At 45.0% G+C, this 25,425-nt stretch overlaps 2 protein-coding genes across 6 annotated transcripts; one reads left to right on the top strand and one right to left on the bottom strand.

Moving 5' to 3' along the window:
* The first annotated feature begins 6 nt into the window (after positions 1-6).
* Positions 7-11,010, top strand: LETMD1 (LETM1 domain containing 1). Of its 5 annotated transcripts, none has more exons than XM_008140678.3 (9): positions 7-163; positions 720-871; positions 3,478-3,593; positions 4,204-4,286; positions 7,062-7,248; positions 7,372-7,473; positions 7,572-7,724; positions 8,637-8,733; positions 9,658-11,010. In XM_008140678.3, exons 1-9 carry the CDS (start codon positions 42-44, stop codon positions 9,726-9,728), a joined length of 1,083 nt encoding a protein of 360 aa, XP_008138900.1. In that variant the 5' UTR covers positions 7-41; the 3' UTR covers positions 9,729-11,010. The 5 variants fall into 5 exon arrangements, with proteins under 5 accessions (XP_008138900.1, XP_054575051.1, XP_028000173.1 ...); XM_054719076.1 differs by having other exon boundaries at positions 3,478-3,632; XM_054719077.1 differs by lacking the exons at positions 7-163; positions 720-871 and adding an exon at positions 1,685-1,767 and having other exon boundaries at positions 3,478-3,632.
* Positions 11,011-11,089: 79 nt separating this feature from the next.
* CSRNP2 (cysteine and serine rich nuclear protein 2) lies at positions 11,090-24,052 on the bottom strand. The gene is made up of 4 exons (XM_054719075.1): positions 23,554-24,052; positions 22,244-22,503; positions 16,594-16,890; positions 11,090-14,447 (listed from the first exon to the last, which is right to left on the bottom strand). The coding sequence occupies exons 1-4, from the start codon at positions 23,702-23,704 to the stop codon at positions 13,527-13,529; spliced, it is 1,629 nt and encodes a 542-aa protein (XP_054575050.1). The 5' UTR covers positions 23,705-24,052; the 3' UTR covers positions 11,090-13,526.
* Between the last annotated feature and the right edge of the window lie 1,373 nt (positions 24,053-25,425).

Below are 25,425 nucleotides of genomic sequence, written 5' to 3'. Positions count from 1 at the left end.
GACCTGAAGGAGACCTTTCCTCCCCCTCCCTCGCCGAGAAGATGGCGCTCTCCAGGCTGTGCTGGGCTCGAACTGCTCTGTGGGGTTCGGCGGTCACCCCTCGACCTTACGTCACGCGGAGGCTGCAGCTCGTTCGCGCCGGACTGACCTGGGGAGCCCCCTGGTGAGGGACCCGGAGAAAGCGGCATCTCGGATGTCCAGGCCCTTCCAGTGTCTTTTCCTTGCTTGCATGCTGTCTCTTGGTTGTCAGGGTTCCACGCCCTCACCTGGGGATGTTTACTCTTTTGCTCAGAAGTCGCACCCCGATCCCCGCTAGTGGCCTAGCTTCTTGACCCTCTCAACGCTGAGTGCCCCCTATAGTCTGAGTCCCCAGCGTACCGTGAGTTCAGCTTCCAGGCCCCCGTCTCCGGCTCAGGTTTTACCGGGGTTCCCCTCGACCCCACCTCCCTGGCTTGGTCCTGCAGCTCCGGCCTCAGGGGTCGCCTCTCACCGGACTCCTGCCGCTCCCCGACATCCCTTCCTGCCTCGCCGCTCCGCTGCCTCATTTGTTTTTTTCTCAGCCTGACTGCTTGTCTCTTGATCCCAGGATCTTCGTTGTATTTCGGAGGTTTCGGGTCGTAGCAAACATTCTCGGAGGCCCGTGCTGGACGACAGGGACGCCACGCGTGAAGGTGCGTTTTGGACTGATTCCCAGATGGTCTCTCTGATCCTCCTTGTAGGTCTTCAAGGCTTCACCTTTCTCCAAAGGCAGACGTGAAGAGTTTAATCTCTTATGTGGCGACTAAGACCAAAGCGATTAATGGGAAATACCACCGTTTTTTGGAACGTTATTTCCCCCGCTTCTATGTCCTGTACACCACCTTCACTAAAGGTAAGAACAAAACTGAAATGGGAGTCACTAGAATCGGCCCTCGGGCCATGTCAGAGGGTGAGCGTCAGTAAGATGATTGGCAGGTTTTGCTATGGGAGAGTGAGCTGGGATGTCTTATGTTTCATAAATGCTTGAGTATTCAACTTCGTTTTATAAGTTAGCACTTCTTGAGGATGTTTCTAGAAAGGTTTTATTAGAAACAACTTCTAACAATATCCAGAGGGAATATAGGTATTTTTGCACTTTGTGACCGCACACTTGACTATAGCAGGAATTCTTTTGTCATGCATAAGGGCAGGGATCTATGGCGCTGCACAGACCTGCCCTTTGATTTACCGTTGACTTAGCCTATAAGAAAATGTGGTTTAATGCTTATCACACATCTATCCTAGGTAGCATGTTGTGGAAATAGTGCTATAGTACTTGGTTTCTGAATGTTTTGGTCCAGATCAGAGCTCTGCTTGTTACTAGGAGATGGTATAGAGTCAGCTGTCCACTCTAGAGCCAGCTTGCCACTGGCTGATTGGACTAGTTACTTAACCTCACTGCCCTTGGGTGTGTTTTTTTGTTTATTTGGTTGGTTTTTAGTATATGTTTTTATTGATTTCTGAGAGGAAGGGAGAGGGAGAGAGAGACCGAAACATCAATGATGAGAGAGAATCATTGATCGGCCGCCTCCTGCATGGCCCCCACTGGGGACCGAGCCAGAAACCTGGGCATGTGCCCTTGACCGGGACTCCCAACTGCAACCTCCTGGTTCATAGGTCGACGCTCAACTAGTGACCCACACCGGCCGGGCTGTCTGTAAATTGGGGATAAGAATGGAACCTACCTGTTGACCTCATGGTTGTGAAGATTAGATTAATACATGTAAAGTATTTAAGGCCCGATTCTTAGTAAGTGCTCAATAAATGTACTATAACTGTTTTTATACTCTATACTTTTGTCATAATACCAGTTACAATAAACTGCCACATTGTCAATTCTGAATAGTATCATAATCATTACTAGCAAATTGCTTATCCGTATTTGTAAAGTGGAGATAAAAATGGCTGCTTTGTCTGCTCCCAGTTTATAACTAGGATCAAATAGAAAAGGGTGTGAAAGCATTTTGGTTGGTTTGTTGTTAAGCCTTTTATTATGGAAAAATTTAAACATACACAAAGTAGAGAAAATAATATAATGAACTCCTGTGTACTCAACCTCACTTCAGCAATTAATTCATGGTCTCCAATCTTATTTCATTTCTAAACATGCCTTCTCCTGTATTATTTTGAAGCCAACCTAGACATTCTATCATTTCATTCATAAATAGGAAAGCATTTTTAAAAACTAAAGTTCTAGATAAATGTAAGAATTATGTAATGAGCAAAATACGATCATAGAAATATGTTGAATTACAGTAATTACACAAATGTTCTAGAAAGGAGATAAGTTAATATCTGGTTAGGGAATACGTAGGGATGATTGAGCAAGACTTCCTGAGGTTAGGGAGCTTTGAATTTTATTTTTTAAATTCTCACCGGAGTATATGTTTTTATTGGTTTTTTAGAGAGAGAGGGAGGGAGAGAAAGAAACATCCATCAGTTGCCTACCTTAGGAGCTCCAGCCAGGATCGAACTGCAACCTAGGTATGTGCCCTGACCAAAAGTCAAACCCACAACCTTTTGGTGTACAGGATGATACTCTAAATCAATTGAGCCACTCAGGGTGAATTTTTATTTTATTTTAAAAAATAATTCTTTATTGTTGAAAGTATTACATATGTCCCTCTTTTTCCCCCATTGACCCTCTCCAGCCCGCCCCCATCGCCCTAAATTTTTATTTTAAAAAAGGAATGACGCCCTGGCCAGTATTCTCAGCGGTTAGAGCATTGGCCCACACACTAAAGGGCCAAGCATTTGATTCTGGTCAAGGGCACATACCTGGGCAACCAATCGATGTGTCTCTCTCACATCCATGTTTCTCTTTTTCCCTTCTTCTCTTCCCTCTCCCTCATTCCCCTTCCCTACCTCCCTTCCACTCGCTCTAAAAATCAGTGCGGAAAAACACACAACATAAAAATCAGTGGAGCCCTAAATGGTTTGGCTCAGTGGATAGTGTCGGCCTGCGAACTGAAAGGTCCCGGGTTCGGTTCCAGTCAAGGGCACATGCCCGGGTTGTGGGCTCAATCCCCAGTAGTGGGTGTGCAGGAGGCAGCTAATCAATGATTCTCTTATCATTGATGTTTCTATTTCTCTCCCTTTCCCTTCCTCTCTGAAATCAATAAAAATACATTTTTTTAAAAAATCAATGGAAAAAAGATCCTCTGGTGAGGATTTAAAAAAAAGGAATGAGTAATAAACCAGAAGAGGGAGACCATTCCATAGTAGGTCACAGAAGGCCCACTTGGCTAGAAGAGAAGTGATGTGCTGTGGGAAAAGGGGTAAGGAAGGAGATATAGGTTGGCCTCACAAGAATTTCAAGTGACCTAGATGGAAGCTTTGATGTAGAGTAATGTTGGGCAGGGACAAGTTTGTGTACTGAGGGTAAACTTGATATAGGAATCTGTGGCATGATTCAAACTGGGGTAACATCACACTCTGTCCTCTACTTTAATGAGGCAGGATTGCAGCAGTTATGGGCTGATGGCAAAAAGTCTAGAAGAATAAAGGCAGATATGGCGAAGCACAATGTAAAGTTTCATCAACTTTCATACCGGGATATGGAGCATTTGAGACAGGTATGGGCCAGAGACAGATATCCAGAAGTTCACGGTGAGGTAATTGAAATTAACCAAGATCTCATGTTATTTTCTTTTCTGTTTTGTTCCCCACTGATCAAGCTTTTGCCCTTTGCTACGAGATTAAAGTATTGAACTAAATGAGAGTATCAGACTATTTGTCACAATTGGATTCTTTCAGAGTTATAGTCCTCCATAGCAGAGCTCCATAGAATTTGGGGCACGCTTCCTAAATAAAAATTGTAAACACTAAAAGTCAGGTTTTTTCTGAACATATAAAAATTTGCAAGGATCTAAAAGGCAGCAGGAAAGTAATATTTGGCGGTGACTCGAGTCGTTTTGGAGCTGAGTAAGAATCTAGGACCCGTTCTGCAGAGCAGGAAGAATTCACGGAGGTATTTGGTATAATGTCAGTCCCTGCACTAGACAGTATTTGGGATACAAAAGTCAATCAGGGCTCGGTCCTCCAGGAACTTATCAACTACATGTAGATAGAAATAATCTTGATCCTTTGCTGGGCTGCAGTAGTTTACTGCACAGTGGGATGGAGGGATTGTCCATTGTATTAAGAATGTGGGTTAAAACTGCATCTGTGTTTATTTCTGCTTAGTTTCGTCGAGATGTCACCAAGTGTTTTTTTCTGGGTATTATTTCCATTCCACCCTTTGCCAACTACCTGGTCTTCTTGCTAATGTGAGTATAGACGTCTGTCTCCCTGGCATATTGAAGATACATAGATTTTTTCAAAATTACAAATTACTTTAAGAAGAATTTTCCATTATCAAACTTCCTGCTCTAATCTTTTCATTAGCCCAAGGTTCATAAAAGCCACTCAGTAATACCTAGGTTAAATAGCTGTAGATGTAGGTCAAGCATGTCAAACTCAAAGGCTAACACAGACCAAATAAACAAGGTTTAAGTTTCTGTGGGCCGAAAAAACACCAAAAGCTTCAGTTTTCATAGAAATGTAGGTTTATTTCGATAGAGACATGCTGAATACAAAGGGCTGAAATAAATGAGTAATCGTTAACATAAAATAATAGAACATTTTAATAAAAGTTACTATTTTTTCTTGAACATTAACTTACCAGATACTGAATAACTGCACAAATTAATAAGCGTAATGCAAATAAACCTATTTTTCTTGTTGTCTGAAAGTGAAATATTTCCCATTGAGCACAACAAACAAGTCAGTACAAGACTAATGATGTGGCAATTGGCTGCTAAAATATTCGCTGCTAGTATTAGTGGAGAGAAATGGTGTGCCTGCACGTAAGGGAAATAAATGCCACACGATTATAGTAATCAGTCATTAGCGAACATTGTAGTTAGTTATTAATAACTAGAGGCCCAGTGCACGAAATTCATGCACTGGGGGGGAGGGGGGTGTTCCTCAGCCCAGCCTGCACCCTCTCCAATCTGGGACCCCTCAGGAGATGTTCGACTGCCGGTTTAGGCCCGATCCCAACCGCTTGCCTGCCTGCCAGCCTGATCACTCCCTAACCACTCCCCTGCCAGCCCGATAGATGCCTAACTGCTCCCCTGCCTGATCGCCCCCAACTGCCCTCCTCTGCCAGCCCGGTCACCCTTAACTGCCCTCTCTTGCCGGCCTGGTCGCCCCTCAACTGCCCTCCCCTGCAGGCCTGATCGCCCATAGCTACCCTCCCTTGCCAGCCATCTTTGACCACGTGGGGGCGGCCATCTTGTGCGAGGGCGTGAGGGTCAATTTGCATATTACCTCTTTATTATATAGGATTATTTATAACAGGATATTGTAAAAATTAAGTTACTAAATTTTTATTAAAATGTTTCTTACATACTGTTACATTGGCTGGGCCACAAAAATATTCGTTGTGGGCCGCAAGTTTGACATGCTTGGTGTAGATGGTCTAGACCAGTGGTCGGCAAACCGCGGCTCGCAAGCCACATGCGGCTCTTTGGCCCCTTGAGTGTGGCTCTTCCACAAAAGACCACATGCGGGTGCACACATACAGTGCGATTGAAACTTTGTGGCCCATGCGCAGAAGTCGGTTTTCGGCCTGGGTGAGTCTATTTTGAAGAAGTGGCATTAGAACACTCAAGGGGCCAAAAAGCCACATCTGGCTCGCGAGCCACGGTTTGCCGACCACTGGTCTAGACTCTCATCTCTTAGCTGCCCCTATCTGATGTGAAGTAAGATAATGACCTTTTTCATTATCTCTACAGGCAATAACTCACTCCCTGGGAGGCATAGCGATTTGGGACAAATTTATTTTTTCGAGAGAGAAAAGCATTTCATATTTTGATAACAAATCTGTATTACTTTACTTTATATCCAAAAATGACACTTTTAAACTATGACCTTGCATCTTGTTCTAGTTATCTGTTGTTGTATAACAAACAACCTCAAAGCTAAATAGCTTAAAACAAGCACCATTTTTACGATTTGGTGGATCAGGAATTAGAGCAGAGCTCAGGTGAGTAATGGATATTTCTCTTCCATGTGGTGTTAACAGAGGTCCCTCAGTGAGTTAGCTGGGAAATGGACTTGTCTGGAATGTTTGAGGGGTGGCTGGAAGACTGAGATTGTAAATCAGGGCGCCTACATGTAGCCTCTTTAATATGGTGACTTCAGGGAAGTGGGGCTTCTCACATGGCAGCTCAGGGCTCTAAGAGTGAGTGTGTCAGCAAATAAGAATCGGCATGGCCTTTTATAACCTAGCCTTGGAGGTCACAGACTCACTCTGCTCTCTTCTATTGGTTAAGTCAGTTACCCAGATTTTTAAAAAGGGGCATTTCTCAATAAGAGGAGTGCCAGAGAATTTGTGGCCATGTTTTTTGTTTGTGTGTGTGTGTGTTTTTTTAACATATTTTTATTGATTTCAGAGAGAAAGGGAGCGGGAGAGAGAGAGATAGAAACATCAATGATGAGAGAGAATCATTGATTGGCTGCCTCTTGCATGCTGCCCCCCTACTGGGGATCAAGCCCCCAACCCGGGCATGTGCCCTTGACCAGAATCGAACCCGGGACCATTTAGTCCACAGGCCGATGCTCTATGCACTGAGCCACACCTGCTAAGGCTATGGCCATGTTTTAAACCCACCTCACAGATAGGGAAATTAATTAAAAGCAAATTTGCCTTTTCCATTTTGTATACACCTAAGGACTGTGTTACTGTTTGAGGTTGTCAACATTACATACCATGTCCAGCTCTGAAATTCTGTCCAAAATATGTTCTTCATTGCTTTAGTTCAAAAAGAGTCATTTTATCTGATTGCTGCTTCTTCCAGTACTACTTCCTTTCACAGGACCTCAGTAATGTTGCTGGAAATGGTGTTTGAGTGTATCCTAAACCTTGGTCTGAGACAGTGTGTTAGCAAAGCAGTGTCTCCATCTCTCTTTATTATTCATGTCTGTCAAATGCTTTCTTTATTCACTTTGAAAGATGCCAGTGTCAGCAAGTGAATTTGTTATTTATTTCCTTTCAGGTACCTGTTTCCTAGGCAACTGCTGGTCAGACATTTCTGGACCCCAAAGCAACAAATTGATTTCTTAAATATCTATCATGATATCCGGAAAAAGTCCCACCCAGAAATCCTTAGTTATTTAGAAAAAGCTATCCCTCTCATTTCTGATGAAGGACTCCGGTGGCATATGACAGAGCTGTGCACCAAGGTATTCTTCCAGTTAACCCTTGTTCCAAACTAGGAATCTTGTTAGAGCCAGTGTGCATGAAAATCAGATAGGAGGGTTAGTCAGCACGTTGTTAACATCTACCAATCTCTTACCTCTCCCAAGATACAGCGTGGTACCCACCCAGCAATACATGATATCCTAGCTCTGAGAAAGTGTTTCTCTAACCATCCCCTGGGCATGAATCAACTCCACGCTGTGCAAATAGTGAGTACTCTGAAGCTTTCTCTTTTCCAAACTTCAGGTCTTTGCTTGCAGTAATGCTACTATATTGACTTGCTCCTCCTGTGTTGTTAATATCACAGAAAGCCTTGAGTCGAGCCATGCTTCTCACAACTCACCTGCCTTCTCTCTTGTTGAGACGTCGTTTAAAGACTCATACTACTGTGATTCATCAACTAGACAAGGCTTTGGCAAAGCTGGGGATTAATCAGCTGACTGATCAGGAAGTGAAATCGGTAAGAGCTTCATTGCAATATCAACCCTCAATTCTTGGTGGACTTAGGAGTTTTCAGGACTGGGAGCTTACAGGGAGCTCGTTGTCTTGCTTGTTATAGCAAAATCCAAGCTCTTTCTTCTCTTACCTCATTTCTAGGTCTTTTTTCCCCCCTCAGTGAACTTAACTACTAGGAAGGAATTGTCCATAGTCATTTTGGTTTATGTTTCCTTTCTTCTGGTCCTTCAAAAATCAAGGATAATGCCATAGCCGGTTTGGCTCAGTTGATAGAGCATCAGCCTGTGGACTGAAGGTTCCCAGGTTCAATTCCAGTCAAGGGCACATGCCCAGATTGCGGGCTTGATCCCCAGCAGGGGGGCATGCAAGAGGCAGCCGATCAATGATTCTCATCATTAGTGTTTCAATCTCTCCCTCTCCCTTCCTCTCTGAAATCAGTAAAAAATATATTAAAAATAAAAACAAAAACCAAGGACATTAGTTCTGGCCGATTTTGCTTAGTTGTTAGAGCACAGGTCCATGGACTGAAGGCACGTACTTTGATTGTAGCCTCAATCCCCAGCCCAGGTCGGGGCGCATGCAGAAGGCGACCAATTGATGGTCTCTCTCACATCGATGTTTCTTTTTCTCTCCCCCCCACTTCCTCCCTTCCACTCTCTAAAAAAATCAATGGAGAAAATATCCTTAGGTGAGGATTTAAAAAAAAAAAAAGGGGGGCATTACACTTTAGACCTACTGTTTTAGATAACCTAGGCCTCTTTGCTTGTCATCGTAGTTCAAATTGCCATGGAGAATGCCACCTTCTTGGGATGACATTGTAACTTAATTTAAAGGAGATTTGGGGTTGTAGGTTTACACTTCCTTGGCATACTCACTCTGTGATTATTAAGGACCATTTCTCTTCTGAGTGTTACAGGCTTGTTATCTTCGTGGCTTGAATTCTACCCATATTGCTGAAGAGAGGTGTCGAACTTGGCTGGCAGAATGGCTGCAGATTTCTTGCAACCTGAAAGGTCAGACAAATCCCTATTGCGTAACCGAAATCCAAGTAATTTTGTATTTTATTCTAAGATTATTTTGGAGTTAATTATTGAGTACTGTTAGACCCTATCTACATGTCTGTCTAATTGAAAGGTACAAACTCATTAGCCTACAAGCAGGTAACGAAGTAGATCATGCAAGATGAAGGAGTGAGTAGTGGGGATTGTGGGAGCACGAGCATGAGCACATGCTTGTCTAAAGCAGTTTCTCAACCTTGGCATTATTGAAGCTTTATCATGAGGGCTGTCCTGTGGATATATAGGGTGTTTAGCAGTATTCCTGGCCTCTACCCACTAGATGCCAGTAGTACCCCCTCGCCCTAGTTCTGACAACCCAAAATGTCTCCAGACATTGCCAGATATCCCAGTTGAAGGGAGAGCCAAATTGTCCTAGTTGAGAAGCACTAGTCTAAATTCAAATTAAAAACAAAACCACTCAGCTGGCTAAACAAAAAGTTTCTAAGGGTAGGTATTAGACTGGTGGGTCCCCTGTTTGGAACCTTTGGCTAGGTAGACCTTGATGTTTTTAAGCCTGTGAATATGAGGGAGGGTAGGCCTGCTAATCGCCTTAGAGCTGAGACTTGTCCCCAGAGCACCAGCTTCTACCAGAAGAATCCCAAGGGTGGCAGTGGTGTTTAGTACCATTACTATCTGTGTTTTCTACTGCTGTCACAGGAGAGTTAAGAAATGAGGATGAGTAGGTAGGATATATGGTGGAAGGAAAGAAAAGCATACATGCAGGTACTGGAATGAAGAAGGGGAATTGAGAACAACAGCCCCTTAACGTCATATTCCCGGCACTGGGCTTCCCACCTGCAATTTCAAGTCCTGTAAACCAAGGCAGTTAGAAGGCAAACTGTTCCCTGGCCAAACCTTTAACATTGATGGTGTTTTCAGAAGCTGAGCTGTCTCTTCTGCTACACAACGTGGTCCTGCTTTCCATCAACTACATTGGGACAAGGCGCTGAGTGAACGTGGAGCGGATGGCATTGCCCTGCCGTCAGCATGGCAGCGTGGGACCAAACAGCACTTGTCGGCAGTCTGTGTGCACTGTTAGGTGTGTGAGGCAGAGGAGCCGGTGCCACGGGCTTCAGTGTGGTACACTCGTGGGAGCTGGAACTGAAACAACCTCTCACCAGAGGTAGCTCTTGGGAGATGTCATCCCAACTTCCTTGGAATTAACTGAAACTGGAAGCAGCCACTGAACTGGGCTGTTCCTGGAATATGTTAATTTCAGACTCTGGGAATGAGCTTTGGCCCAGGAGGGAATCCTCATTTGGCTTAGGACTTACTCACTGCCATATTCTTTTCAGCTGTTTTTGTTAAAGCCATTTTCTGGCTGGTGAGGGGAACAGCACTACTTAAACTGCATGCACTTTGATGCTCCCCTCAACCCTGAGATGACCAAAAGTAGTAATTTTTTTGTCCCCCTCACTGGGTTAACCTCTTCCCTCTCCAAATCCTTTTACCACCTTTACTTTTAGTGAGTAACGTATGGGAACATTCTAATGGACAAGATACAAGGAACTACAAGTCCTTCTTGACCGCTTACCCAGTATTTATAGCCTTCACACCCTTGTCTTAATTTCTGGGCTGTGCCACAACCTGTGGATCTTAAACTCTTTGCTACCTCCACTGTGTTGCAGCCATCCAACTAACTGACAGTGGCTGCCTTTGGCCCATGGATCAAACCTGTACAGTACTAACCCCACCCGGGAGACCAGGAGAGGTCTGCATCAAGATAGTAAGTTGGGTTTAGCTTTTGTCTATGAAGGGACATCAGTGGCCTGTAGTTACTGTAAATGCATGAAGCACTGTTTTTAAACCCAAGTAAAGACTGTCTGAAATCACTTGCTGGAAATTCACTTATGCATACTCTAATCATTTTGCTAGGGCTCCTTTATAAGACTGTCATAACCTGACTATTGGGGAGAGAATTGGTTGGAATAGAACTTTCTGATGGGATGGAGGTTATGAAGGAGTTGATCCTGTTGCTGGATTTTAAAAGCTAACTAGGAATAGAAAATTGTACATACAAATAGCAAGCAATGAAATTAGAATCCGGGCCCCAAGAGTAGGGACTACAGACAGGGAAAGCTCCAACAGGGCAGGATCAAGGCTCTTTCAGCTGATGAGGTGCATAAGCACATATGAGGCAAGTCAAGCTCTTGATGCTCCAAAGAGAACGTTGTTTTCCCATCATAAAACACTTACATTGTTAACATTAATCCCTAACTGACCTAATTAATTTTATATACAGGCTGGAGAAGCATCCTTTTTCTAACAAGTAACTGTATTGTGGTCTGCCAAGATCAAGAGTAACACACCATTCTTTTGAATATTTCTTTAATATTACATTTAAATATTCTCTTTAAATACAACATTATCACAATGTAAAGGACCTGAAAGGCAAAAAAAAAAAAAAATTGTTTCCAGAGAACCAGACAAGCTTTGGATTCACATTGAAAATACTACCTGTATACAGTGAGAAAGGAATGAGTTGCAATAAAAAGTAATTTCTTTTATCTAGGCCTGGACTGAGTGGGGTTGAAGCTATCTGCTTCTGTGATCAGAGGCCTAGCTTTTCTAGCAACCATGAGCTCTAATTGTGTCCAACTCGAGTAGCACCAGAAGTGAGATGGACGAGATTGTAGAAAAGGCCCTTTGCTTAACAACAGTTAATGCTAAATTTCGACACTTAGCATTTAAAAGCTTGGGATCAGTGTGAATCAGAATTACAGGGTTAATATAGGATTTAGATTAAGAAACTAGTTTCTTCAGAAAAATCATTATTTTGGGGGTTGGCAATGAGTTTAATAGTCAGATTCAAATTCTTGTTTTGATCCCAAAGGCTAATAATGTCTCTCTTAATTGAGCACCTGGAATCACTTCCTAGATTAGGAATCCTTCCTAAGGAGGGAATATATAGCGCTCACCCTCCCCTTTCAACACAAACTTTCAGAAAGATTCTTCTCCATTGAGTCCTATTCCCAATTACGCTTCAGTCTTGGATTTGAGGGGACCAGTCTAAGGTGGGGAGTGCAGCAGCTCAGTTAGGGACAGCATCTAGATCTCAGGTACCTAAGACGCTCAACTCTTGTCTTGTGAGGCTTGAGGATGGAGTGTTAAGGACCTATATACTTAAGAACTCTCCTCCAAACCCTGCAAAAACAGGAACAGGAGAGGAAGAAGGGGTTAAAAGATGTATCTGTGTTAAGTACAAGGCCTAGCAGGCTCAGTTTAGCAATTTTATAGGGAAAATACTACTGATATACATGAAGGTTACTTTAAGACACCAGGGCTATAATATCCCACGAGAAAAGGCTTTATGATCCAGATAGGTAGGAATAGTTATCTCCCCCACCAAAAACATTTTCACTTTGTTCTTTCCTGGTTAATAAACCATACCAGAAGCAAAGCATGGTGGAAATATGCCCGAGTGCTTTGTTCCCTGCTGCCTCCATTTTAAAATGCAGACAAAGGTAACTTTGCTAGTGAATTCAGTGGTAGTCAATGCAGTACATCCAGGAGCATAAGGTGGACACGGGAGGAAAAGGAATGGTGTCCCCAGATAGAGGCAAGAACTGAATGAGTCCTACAGGCCTCACAGCTTTATCATCAGAACTTGACTTCTTTGGAACCTGGGGGTTACATGTAGCATTTAAGAATGGGTTTGACTTCTAATTTTCATATATCAAGATGGAGGGGTCTAATATTTGCAATTCTTGGGAGTGAACTGGAATAGTGTAAGAACTCTCCAACCCTGTATATCCAAGGACCACCAAGAGTAGATATAGAAGGGGAAAAAAACCCAAAACTGGTGACCTTAGAATGCCACATCCTATATTCCTTTAAAGCTCAAATCTCCCCAAGTGGGGAGGGGACACCTGGGTGAAAGTAAGCATGGCACGAAGTCCTAATCTTTCCAGACAGCAGACTGTTCCTGCTGCCTCCTTTGGACACACTTAACGCTCCACATGCCTCCCATGGAACACGTGAGCCCAGCCTAGAGCTGCCTAGCAGAGCTAGTGTTAGACGCACGCAGAAGACATGGGCTCTTTATACCACATCCCCCGCCAATGTAGCTCTTTTTCTTCAAATGGGGAGGGGGGTGGGAAGACAGACAAGTTAAACTCTAGTACCTAAGAACATGAGAAAGAAACAATTCAAGTTACAGACCAGGAATCCCCAGTGTGGGGAACAGGCCAGAGAACACCAAACATGTCAAATATTAACTTATTTACCAAGTAGGGGGCTGGGGAAGGCAGGTTCAATTTTTAAAAATCCTGTAGGTTTTGTACAGAAGTGGAGACCCTTCTCCCCCCTCCTCTCCAGGTGACATTTCCAACCAAAATGGGATATCAGAGTAACCACCGAGAAAATGAGCTTGTAGCCGCCTGGAGCTTAGGAGAGAGGGGCTTTGCCGTGCTGTTCAAATTATGTATTCTGATCCCTGTGAGAAGAATAGCTGCTTGAATTGCCTAGTGTCTCCTATGAGATCCAATGGCCCAGAAAACTCGGTATTCAGCATTATGTGGCCTTCTCTGCCCCAAGACTGTCCCCAGATCGAGCTGGGGCTGGTCTCCTTGGTTCTGTTTACCTTTAAAAAATACTTGTATAAACAATCCTTTCCCACCCATCCCCCAAAGACCCCAATAAAATAACATGGGAGCAGCAGCCGCTTCTACAGTTTTGTTCTGAAATGGTGTTAGATAAAATAAGGGAATAAATAGAGAATGGGTAAGAGGCAGAAGGTCCAGCCCACATCACACTGCCAGAGGGAGTTCCAGAGAAGAATCTTCAGGGGGCCGGTCCTCGCCGGGCTGTGAGGTCTTCTCTGCCACACAGCCCTCTTCACTGTCCGTGCCGAAGGGGAGGTTTGAGGGGGACCATGAGGGGCGGAAGTCTTCATTCTCCCGCTCCTCAGGGATACAATCTTCGGGCACCAGTGCTTCTAGAGTGGATGCTTTCCCTGCCTCTGGTTTACACACGGCTGGGTCTGTGGGGCTACAAGCCACCAGTGAGGTAACAGGGACAGAGAAGACATTGAGATCTTTCTCCTTGGGGAAGGAGGGTGGGGCTTCTCCTGGACTAGGCTCTCCTTTCACCCCCAGGACCGGCCTCTGCTCCACCTGGTAATAGACCAGGGGCCCACCGTTCAAGTAGGATGGGTTGGTCGCTGCCGAGGCAGTTGGGTGGTCCGAGTTCTCAGCAAAACATAGGACGGAGGAGCCTGGGGCCAGCTGAGCCTGGATGAGAATGGGAGCGGTCAGGCCTGGGCACAGCTCTTCAGGAACAGCCAGGGGCTCCTCCAGGATACACACGCCCAGGCTCTCGATGCTGGAGTCCACGCTGGCACTAGAGCCACTCGAGTCTTCCTCTGCCTTGAGCCGCTCCAGTTCCTCCGCACTCTGTAGGTGCATCACTGCGGTCTCATTCTCAGCAATGAACTCCTGGAAGTCCTGTGTCTCCGAGCCCTGGGCTCCTGTCAGGCTGCAGCTGGCGGCGGGTGAGGGCTCCTCATCTGGGGCGGGTGGGCGGCTCACCTGCCGCTTGCTCTCCAGCTCCAGCTTCATGATGGTGTGGAGGTAATGAGTCCGAACTCTGATTGGATTAAATTCAATGCGCCCAGCCATGTTCCCACAGCCATCCCGGGAGCAGCCACATGGAAAGGACATGCGATCCACCTGAGAAGGGGACAAGGAGATTGAGGCAAGAGGAGACCATCAGTTTAACAATGGCGACAGGAGACATCAGCTGGCAAAACAAGCAGGTGGGATTTGTGGTCTTATAAGAGATACAACCAGCTCTAACTGGTTTGGCTCAGTGGATAGAGTGTCGGCCTGCGGACTGAAGGGTCCTGGGTTCGATTCTGGTCAAGGGCGTGTACCTTGATTGCGGGCTCGATCCCCAGTACGGGGTGTGCAGAAAGCAGCTGATGGATGTTTCTCTCTCATCCATGTCTCTATCCCTCTCCCTTCCTCTCTGTAAAAATCGATAAAATGTATTTTAAAGAAAAAGAAAAAAGACACAGCCAATTCAAAACTGCAGCGTGAGCCAAGACAGCACAGATGGTAGTTATCAGACCACTGGTGTTTCCAGTGCAGCCTCGCTTCTCTCTCTAGATCAGGCGTCCTCAAACTACGGCCCGCGGGCCACATGCGGGTGTTTTTGCCGTTTTGTTTTTTTACTTCAAAATGAGATATGTGCAGTGTGCATAGGAATTTGTACATAGTTTATTTTTAAACTATAGTCCGGCCCTCCAACGGTCTGAGACAGTGAACTGGCCCCCTGTTTAAAAAGTTTGAGGACCCCTGCTCTAGGGCTTTGTTTTCTCTTCTAAACAAGAAGGAGACAAATATTACATCAAAGGGCCCTTCCAAGTTCAAAAGTCCAGAGATGCCTCTATGAATGCCAACACGTCTCAGAGCAGAAGAAATTTACGTGCCTCAAAGACTTTTCCAGTCTTACCTGGTTTACTGAGAAAATAAAATGCTGGGGCCTAAGCCTCTTGTATTCTGTGATGACAGGCATGGGAAGTCCCAGCTAGTCCAAAGAAATACATTCTGGGGAAACTAAGCAAAACAGCCTCCAACAAAATAACAGAGCCAGCTTTTCATTGCCAGCTTCATCTTTCCTGATGGTTGACCGGTTTGTTTCTTTTTTAAAAAATTATATATTTTATTGATTTTTTTACAGAGAGGAAGGGAGAGGGATAGAGAGTTAGAAACATCAATGAGAGAGAAACATCAGCTGCCTCCTGCACACCCCCTACTGGAGATGTGCCCGCAACCAAGGTACATGTCCTTGACCAGAATCGAACCTGGGACCCTTCAGTTTGCAGGCCGCCGCTCTATCCACTAAGCCAAACTGGTCAGGGCAACCAGTTTGTTTCTAGAGCAGTTACCAAGACAACTAAGTTAGACCATCTAGAAAGGAGATCCTTTCTACTTCCTTTTCTCTCTTTTGGATCCCCAAGGGGGAGAGGAGGATAGCAAAAATAAAATTAAAAACACGAGTAAGCTGGTATGTACAAATACACAGTGTCTTCCTATAATGTCAACCTAAAGAACTATTTCAGTTCTTAGGAACGGTCTGTGGATAATAGACTGATTCATTATGGGACTTCAGTCTGACAAGCAGTATTTGGCTAGGTCCACTACAGCTATTTGATACCCAAATGTGAGAAAGAAAAGGTTGGTCAGCAGTTCAGCTACAAGGACTCAGCAGCCACATCCTCAGTATACAAGTCCCACATACATTCCACTCTTTGGGATGGTACTGCTGTTTTCAATTGAAATGTGTCTTCCAAGCTGTCCATCAATGGGCCAGCGGGGAGACGATGGGCCCGGTTGAGGGAATGATGCTTTCTTTATGGACAATAGGAATTTAAGCTCTGCCAGGCCCAGTGTGATCCTGAATGCCAGCATCCAAGAACTACTTTGATTTTTATAAAATTGAAGTGGAGGCACTGTGAGTAGTGTTTGCAAGATAAAATCTAAAGGCCTACCTCATTTTTCTGCTTCCTTTTAACCAATCAATATTTAGGAAACGGCTAAGTATTAAACTTACTAACCCCTGTTCCTCCACTGGCTGACAGCTGCTTCTTATCAGCCCCAAGGAATAAAACACAGACAAGATGACCGGTATCTCCGCAGCCTGAATCCTGGCATGCTGGTTTCCTTGGCTGGTGGAGGAGGATTGTGGAACTCGGGAGTGTTCAGTCCCAGGGAAGCCACCCTTTATGGGTAGCCTTCCAGGTTCACTGGCACCCACGCCACACTCCCCTGACTCTAGTGCAGGCACACCACCTCAGGCCTGACATGGACTGACCTGGCATTTAATCCCAGCTTGGCTACAGGCACACGCTTCTGGATCACAGTACAGCCGACAATCACACCCACACTCCTCCCGTGACAGGCGGATGGCTCGAAGTTCTTGCTTCTCTTCAGCATCAATGCGGTGGACCCCAGAAGCCCTCAGCAGGGCCCGTCGCCGTTTGGTAGGCAGAGGCTGCAGGAAGAAGTAATCGTCCACCTCCACATTTTCCACATCAATGTCTTCATCGGAAACATCATCCAGTGTCAGGCCATCGGCCTCCACTGATTCCACTGTCCCATTCTTGGTCAGCTGCCAAGAAACAGGAAGGAGAGGTTAGCCTACAGCGTTACCAGCACGAGCCTCCTCACAGGGAGCCTCTGGAGCAGCACGATCTGCAATGAGGGAAACAGCCATGCTAACACAGTAGCCACAGCACGTGTGGTGTATTAATAGTTGGATGCTCCTTGGGTGTATAGATAAGCTTGCAAACACTCTTCAATTTGCACCCCATAAAGGACTCAAAACCACATTTTGGGCAGTAATTTCATTAAAGTTTAGTACAAGGCTACTAGATCTTAGTCTATGAACCTGAATTCCCAATGTGAAAACTTATCTATTCATACACAGGAGAGTTGCATTTTACTGGAAGGAGAAAAATATAAGCAAACTATTAATTACTAACTTATAAGCCCTTGCTTTCTCCTTTCTAATCATTTTTACTTGATTTCAAAAGAGAAGTTGTATGTGAGGTAGGGTGGCATATGTAATTCAGGCAGAGCTGGGTTCTCTGGGCTAAGAGGGACAGCCAGCCACGAAAGGGAATCTTAGTGGAAGGGCAGGTTAAAGACAATCCATAGCTGGATGCATTTGAAAACTCACTAGAGATTTCAAGTAAAGAAAATGAGGTCTCATAACCCCCTGGGCTCTGGAAGCTACTAGCAGGATGAAAGCCACGCTACTGGAGGGTTTGGCTTATTTCATCAGACAGCCACAGAGCAGTGCTGGTAAAGGAACAACTCCTAGGAGAGATGTGATGCAACACCTCTGGGTAATAAGCTACACACCTGTTTGTTTGTTTGTTTGTTTGTTTGTGGGCAGAAAAAATGAGGCGAGAAAAAGTGGTACTTCCGAGGAGTCCTTAGTCTATTATTATTTCTGTACCAGCAGGCCAACTACAAGGGGCCTGTCCACAGACCTTAGGCCTGCTCCTGTCTGTTTCACCAGGGCTGGCTTCCTCCTAATCACCCTCAGTCCTGCTATCCTCTCAAGGAAAGAGATTACAGATGCAATAGAAAGAAACCCATGTAGACGTGAGAATTTAATATGTCATGACAGAGGTGACATTTCTTATCACTGACAAAGGGCCTTCTAATAATTAAATGGTACTGGGACAGGGAATAGTCTTTTGGAAAAAAATAAAGTTAGATTCCCAACTCATACTATTCATAATAATGAATTCATATGGATAAAAGGCAAAAAAAAAAAAAAAAGTAACGTAAGAATTAGAAAAAATTATTGGTAACTAAAGCTGCAGATGAAAAGCAGCTTTTTTTTTAAAAAAAAAAAAAATGATTTTAGAGAGAGAAACCAAGATGGCGGCATAGGTAAACACCTAAACTGCTGCCTTGCACAACAATTTCAAAACTACAACTAAAAGACAAAACGGACATCATCCAGAACCACAGGAAGGCTGGCTGAGTGGAAATTCTACAACTAGAAGGAAAGAGAAAAGCACATGGAGACTCAGAGGAGCTGCAGAAAGCAGAGGTATGGAAGCACGCGCACGCAGAGGGCTGGCAACTGAGTATGCGGCTGGCTTTCTCAATCAGGAGGGAGACAAAAGCTCCTGACTGCTCTGAACTCCAGTTCCGGGCGAGACTCTGGGGACCCAGACTCATACGGGGAAAAACTGGACTGTCTGGCAGTGGGTGAAACGCGAAGGCGGCTTTCTCTCAGAGGTGCTTGCAGCGATTACCAAGGGACACTCAGACCCAGGGGCCTCTTAGGGCAGGGCTGATGGGAAGCCATTGCTGTGTGCTCCGCCCTGAGATCCCACCCCACAAAGCTATTGCTGTTTGCTCCGCCCTGAGACTCCACCCCATCCAAGCTGAGCGCAGAGGCTTTTGCATATGAATAGCCTGGTCCTTTGAATTCTAAACTTACCTAACAAACTGCAGCTGAGTCAGTGAGACCCAGAACACCCAAAAGAAGGCCCAAGGCCCCGCAGCGGCTTGCGTTGCTTCACAGCTGGGCCTCATCTGGGCACCTCCAAACCCCAAAAGAAGAGAAATCTGCAGATCTCTCCATAGCTCCTGCTGGGTGGCCTCAGGCAGAGGCTAAATTAGCACCTCCTTGGAGATCCAAGAGCCAGTGTACCCAGGGGTCAGAGTGGAACCATCCAGATAAAGGAGTTAATCACCACCAACTCCTCAGATCCATAAGGGACACACTCTTGTCTCATAAGGTTGTCTCCAGCACAGAAGTTCTCCCATTGTAGACACAGCTGATCCTCACAGCCAATTGGCCTGAAGGTCAATTCCTCCCAGTGATACCAACAACAATCAAGGCTTAACTACAACAAGACTGTGCACACAGCCCACAAAGTGGTGCACCAAGAGTGTCCACCTCAGGTAACTGGGGAGGCTGAGCCACTGGGCCCCACAGGACACCTAGCACACAAAGCCACTCTATCAACACAGGGAAGCAGCCAAAATGCAGAGACAAAGAAACAGATCACAAATGAAAGAAATGTAGGAAAGCAAATGACGGGATATAGAGTACAAAACCATGGTCATAAGGTTTTTCAAGAATTTCCTAGAAAAGGCTGATAAATTTAGCGAGACCCTCGAGGATATGAAAAAGGACCAACTAGAAATTAAGCATACACTGACTGAAATAAAAAATAATATACAGGGATCTAACAGAAGACTAGAGAATCGCAAGAATCAAGTCAAAGATTTGAAATACAAAGAAGCAAAAAACACCCAACTGGAAAAGAAAAAGAATCCAAAAATATGAAGATAGTGTAAGGAGCCTCTGGGACAACTTCAAGTGTACCAACATCCGAAATATGGGGGTTACAGAAGAAGAGAGAGAGCAAGATACTGAAAACCTATTTGAAGAAATAATGATAGAAAACTTCCCCCACCTGGTGAAAGAAATATACTTACAAGTCCAGGAAGCGCACAGAACTCCAAACAAAAGGAATCCAGAGAGGACCACACCAAGACACAACATAATTAAAATGCCAAGGGCAAAAGACAAAGAGAGAATCTTAAAAGCAGAAACAGAAAAACAGTTAGTTACCTACAAGGGAGCACCTATACAATTGTCAGCTGATTTCTCAATATAAACTATGCAGGCCAGATGGGAATGGCAAGAAATATTCAAAGTGATGAATAGCAAGAACCTACAACCAAGATTACTCTACCCAGCAAAGCTATCATTCAGAATTGAAGGTCAGATAAAGAGCTTCACCGATAAGAAAAAGCTAAAGAATTCATCACCACCAAACCAGTATTATATGAAATGCTGAAGGGTATTCTTTAAGAAGAGGAAGAAGAAAAAGGTAAAGATAAAAATTATGAACAAAAAATATATATCTATCAACAAGTGAATCTAAAAATCAAGTGAATAAAAAATCTGATGAACAGAATAAACTGGTGAATATAATAGAATCAGGGGTATAGAAAGGGAGTGCACTGACAATTCTTGAGGGGGAAAGGGTGTGAGGGGTGTGGGAAGAGACTGGACAAAAATCATACACCTATGGATGAGGATGGGGGCGGGGAGGTAAGGGCAGAGGTTGGGGTGGGAACCAGGTGGAGGGGAGATATAGGGGGGCGGGAGAAAGAGGAACAATTGTAATAATCTGAACAGTAAAGATTAAAAAAAATAAAAAAATAAAGCAGTGAGGCAAAAAAAAAAAAAAAGATTTTAGATAGAGAGGAAGGGAGAGAAACATCAACCAGTTGGCTCCCATATACGCCCTTACTGGGGTCCGAATCTGCAACCTGGGCATGTGCCCTGACCATGAATCAAACACAGGACCACACTCAACCAACTGAGCCACACCGGCCAGGCACCAGCGGCTTTTTTCTCCTTTTGGTAGCAGCCCAAAAGGAAAATAAATATTAGATGGTATACGGGAGAAACAGAATATATATTTTTGAGACCAACTGCCTCCCCTGTAGAATGCTAAAGGTAAGAAAATTTTCTAAGAAAAGAATAAACTGGACTTGGGAAGGGCAAAGTAAGGGTTTTCTCTTGACATAGATAGATGGATTAGATGCCATCATTGCTGCTGTTCACCACATCTGCTAGTAAGCTGGAACCCCATACCTCAAGCCTTGAATTTATCTCCAGACCTCCTACTAGGGAGGCCATAGGCTGTTACATTTTGACATATAATTCCTCTATCAGATTCAGGAGAGGGATTCTTCTTGGGAAAAGGGAAGAAAGCCTTCATGGCAAATGATGAGAACAGTGTTTATTTGCCCAGCTGTTGCTATAGAAGCAGGGAGGTGATGGTGTCAGCGATGGAATTCCTCAGACACAGAGAGGGAAGCCTGAATGTCATTCTAGTTAGAAGAACAGGTGTACGGCTTTAGGAGTAGGCCGAGGAAAGTAGACACGGAACTCTCAAAGGAAGAAAGCAATGACATCCAGTTAACCTACATCCGCTGCCACCAGTTCTCCAACCCTACCACGCTGAAGTGTGTCTCATTAGGATTTCACCCACAACCCTGGCAATAATGCAGCCACCTATTTCAATACAGGTCCGCAAGAAAGTTGGCCAGGCCTCAAACAGTGTTCTCCAAGTTTTGAACTAGGAACGCTGGGGGAATTTTTGCAGACTGGTGGAACCTATGGCTGTGGAGTACCTAGCAGTGCTAAGACAGCACTCTAAGACGGGCCTTCCAGGCCTGCTCTCCTCCTACCCTTGAGCTGGTGCAGCATCAGCGGCAGACACGGTGCTATGCAAACTGAAGTAACCATTTGGTAATGCTGTTGCTTATGCCTGAAAGAGGTGACGGGGGTTACAGAAACAGCAGGGTCCTTTCAGACAACACGAAAGATCCCAAACCTGCCCTGTGCATGAGATACTCATCTGATAAGGCACTGAAACATTGTGCTTCCCCCGGTTCTAGGGGTGGCAAACTTGAATGTCTTCATTCACATTTTAAACATTAAAAATATATTGGCTGCCCTAGCCAGTTTGGCTCAGTGGATCAAGTGTCAGCCTACGGACCAAAGGGTCCTCCTGGGTTCAATTCCTGTCAAGGGCACACGCCCGGGGTGCAGGCTCGATCCCCGGGGGGGCATGCAGGAGGCAGCTGATCAGTGATTCTCTCTCATCATTGATATTTCTATCTCTCTCTTCCTCTCTGAAATCAATAAAAATATATTTAAAAAAATAAAAATTCGCTGAGGTTGGCAAGGGCAGGAAATTCTAGAGAAGCCATTTTGCTATCTCTGGTAGACTTCCCACCAGACACAAAAAGAAGGGTCTTAGAATGAGATCTGATTCCATCCATATCTGAGCCTTTCACTAGAAAGATCTGGAATCTACAAGCCAAGGAAGGGCAACAGTAAAAAAAGATATGGTTTCCCACTTTATATTGGCACAGGGGAAGTACCAGGCCCCCGATCCCCTAGGCACCTTCATCTTCTTGGCGTGCAGTTTCTCTTCCTTCAGGTGCTCACGGAGAATCTCTCGATGGTTCACCTCCTGCTCTTGAGCAAACTCGCAGAGCGTGTAGCTGCGTACGGAGTTATGACGCTGGGCCATGCCCAAAGAGCTACCACCCTGGCTGGGCACACTGGTGAAACCCTGGCGCCGGGCAAAGTAGTACACAGTCACTTGGTCAAAGCGTACATTCTTCCTCCGTAGCTGCTTCTGCCGCTTCAGGATGGAGGTGGCTGAGAGGGAACACAGCATTTTATTAACCCAGAGATGGCCTGTTTGGGGACCTTATTCTTTCTCATCCATCTAGGCTCTCAACTCTTATCCAAAGGTGCTCCCTGTACCTAGACATATTCCTAATTTTCAAATCATAAATGCATAGTTGGAAAGGACTTTTAGCATCAGCTGGTCCACAGTGACTGACTTTACCCAAGCAGACCACAAAGTCTATTTTTAGACATCAGTTGGGAAGATGATCTCCAGGTAATCTTCTCAGGATAAAACAACCTGCATAGCTTCACTGTCCAACATAGCAGCTACTAGCCACACATGTCAATTTAAATATAAGTTAATTAAAGTGAAACAACACTGACAACTCAGCCCCTCAGTTACACTAATCTCATTTCAAGTGCTCAATAGCCACATGTGGCTAATGGCTACATGAGGGGACAGTGCAGATATAGAACAGTTATTTTCATAACAGAAAATTCTATTAGATAGTGTTGTATAATGGGAGAGCAAATTTCTGTAAAGGGCCACAAAGTATGTATTTTAGGTTTTGCAGGTCATCAGGGCTCTGTTGCAACCACTCAACTCTGTCATTGTAGCAGGAAAGCAATAATAGACAATGGGAGTGGCTGTGTTCCAATAAAACTTTATTTACAAAAGCAGGCAGAGCCCGATTTGGTCCACTGGCAACCCCCGATCTATAGTATCAAAAGTTCTTTCCAAGAAACTAATTGGGGCAAAAGAATTAAGAAATCTGGAGTTGCCCCAGTTGTTCAGGCTATAAGGATTTATGTCCTGCTAGAGCTACAATATCACAGAACTCTATGGGACTCTGGTGGGGAAGGGTAAATCCTGGCCTCCTCTCCTCCTTCAATTTAATTCACCCCATCCTGGGACCCAAAAACCAAGCATAAGTAAAATCAGCTGGAATAAATCAGACTTAAGTCTATGATATTGGAGCGAGGTGGAGCTAAGAGCTGGTTAGAAGTGTCTCAAGAACTGCAATGGGCTCTGATGCCTGGGGACATGGGTGTACGCAGGGGGAGTGGCCCACTCACGTGTGAAGCTGGCAGTCGTAGGAGGATTGAGGCTGTCGCAGCTGTCGGCACTGTCACTGCTGGAGATCTCATCATCGGAGTTGGACACTGAGGAGCCCACATCCACATCATCGAACTTCCTCTTGAGACCCGAGCCCGTGAATGCATCCATTGGTTTCAAAGGGGTCTCCTTGGGGAGCCCACCACGTTGGCCCCAAAGCCCCTGTTCACCACCAGGTAGCCAGGTGCATTAGGATTCTGCCCAGGGGAAAAGAGGAATCAGCATTCCTGTCCTATGACAGACCCCTCCCAAGTGTGTAAGTAAAGGTCTCCGACTGAAGAGAGGAAGCACCTGAGCTCGCACTGATGTCTGGTTTCTCCAGATTAGGTCATTTCTCTACCGATTCTGGCCAACGTTCTCCTACTTTTGCTTCCCTTCAGCCCTTCCAGTCTCAGTCCCTCTCAGAATAATGAGATGAGTAACCGCAGCACCTTTCCCAGTGGGGTGAAGGCCTTTGGTTCCAAGCCATCGGGGCTTAGGCTTCATTAGCTGGGGGATAACAGGAGCTTCTCTTCTGATCACACAGGAGAGCTCTCCCAGGGGCCAGTAGGAGGGACTAGGCATCAAAAGCAGAATAGGCTGTGCCTAAATCTAGACTAGATCCAATTATTTTTCCTAGTGAAGATACAGCCTGGCATTTCCCAAAGTGTATATATGAAATGAACTAACTCAAGCAACCGAGGTACAGTGCCCTTGACCAGAACCAAACCAGAACTCTTCAGTCCCCGGCCAAAGCCCCAACCACGGAGGGAAACCAGCTAGGGCGGATATGAATAGTTTTTACATGAAAATAGGACTGCTGTGTCAAAACAGTTCAGAAAGCTGTTTATGGGAGAACCTCTTAGAGGCTTTTAATATGCTAATGGGCATGGGGAATGGGGGGTGGGGTGGGGGGACGGAACAGTGTTTCCGCACACCTGAATATGGGACCCTTTGTTTTCCAGAGTATTTTAGGGGGCAAACAAATGATTCTTGGAACACACTTTGGGAAATACTGCTCTAGGCTCTCAATTTCAAAGTACATCAGCAGCCAAGGAAACACTTTACCCAGATCTTCACAAGTATACAATGTCTCTCCAGGCTCCTAGAAAGGTCAACTTTGGTTCTAAAGAATGGCCTGAAGATTAGAATCTGCACTGGCTTCAAAACCCAGAATCTTTCCCAATCTCACACTGCTCCATAAAATAGGGTTCCGCTGGTCTATCGTCCTCCTCTGCGCAAGGAAAACTTAGCTTTCCCACCTTTGCCCTCTGTAAAGAAACTAGCAAAGGGAAAACAAATAGCAAAAGAAATGACAATTTACTCTGGTTACATCAATATGGCAGGCAGTGTCTTCAACCAGCTGTCACCCAACCAAGGAGTCTGGGATACAAATCTCCTCCATTTTTGGACTTTGGTTCACAAGGATATGAATCTGCTCGACAGAAATGCTGTCAGGGCCAGGGCCACATGTGACGATATGAAGCCTCCCTGCTTTGCCTCAGTAATGCCAGAATCTCCCCAGACTATGATCTCACTAGTTGCTAATTATGCGGCAGGAATAACAACACTGCCCAGAAAGACAGGGCTGCATTACTGCAGAGCAGCTACCCAGAATATACTCGGTGTGGTGTCAAGAGATGCCTGCTACAGGGCTGTTTTTCCGGATTGTGTGTGTCTCTTGGAAGCAATTTGGCTGCTCTTGGATAAGTTCTATATAGTCAACCAGATCTATTCAGATTTTAAAAAAAAATAAATCTGCCTTTTTAAGTCACAAGATGGACTTAAGAAACATCAGCCATATAGGTCTCAGACAAGCACATTCCTGAAATAAATTTGGCCAGGGAGTGGGG

The sequence above is a fragment of the Eptesicus fuscus genome, chromosome 7 (assembly GCF_027574615.1).
Source record: "Eptesicus fuscus isolate TK198812 chromosome 7, DD_ASM_mEF_20220401, whole genome shotgun sequence".
In the NCBI taxonomy this organism is placed as follows: Eukaryota; Metazoa; Chordata; class Mammalia; order Chiroptera; family Vespertilionidae; genus Eptesicus; species Eptesicus fuscus.
The sequence above is the reverse complement of the archived record's forward strand: the minus strand, read 5'-3'. Positions and strand labels throughout refer to the sequence as shown.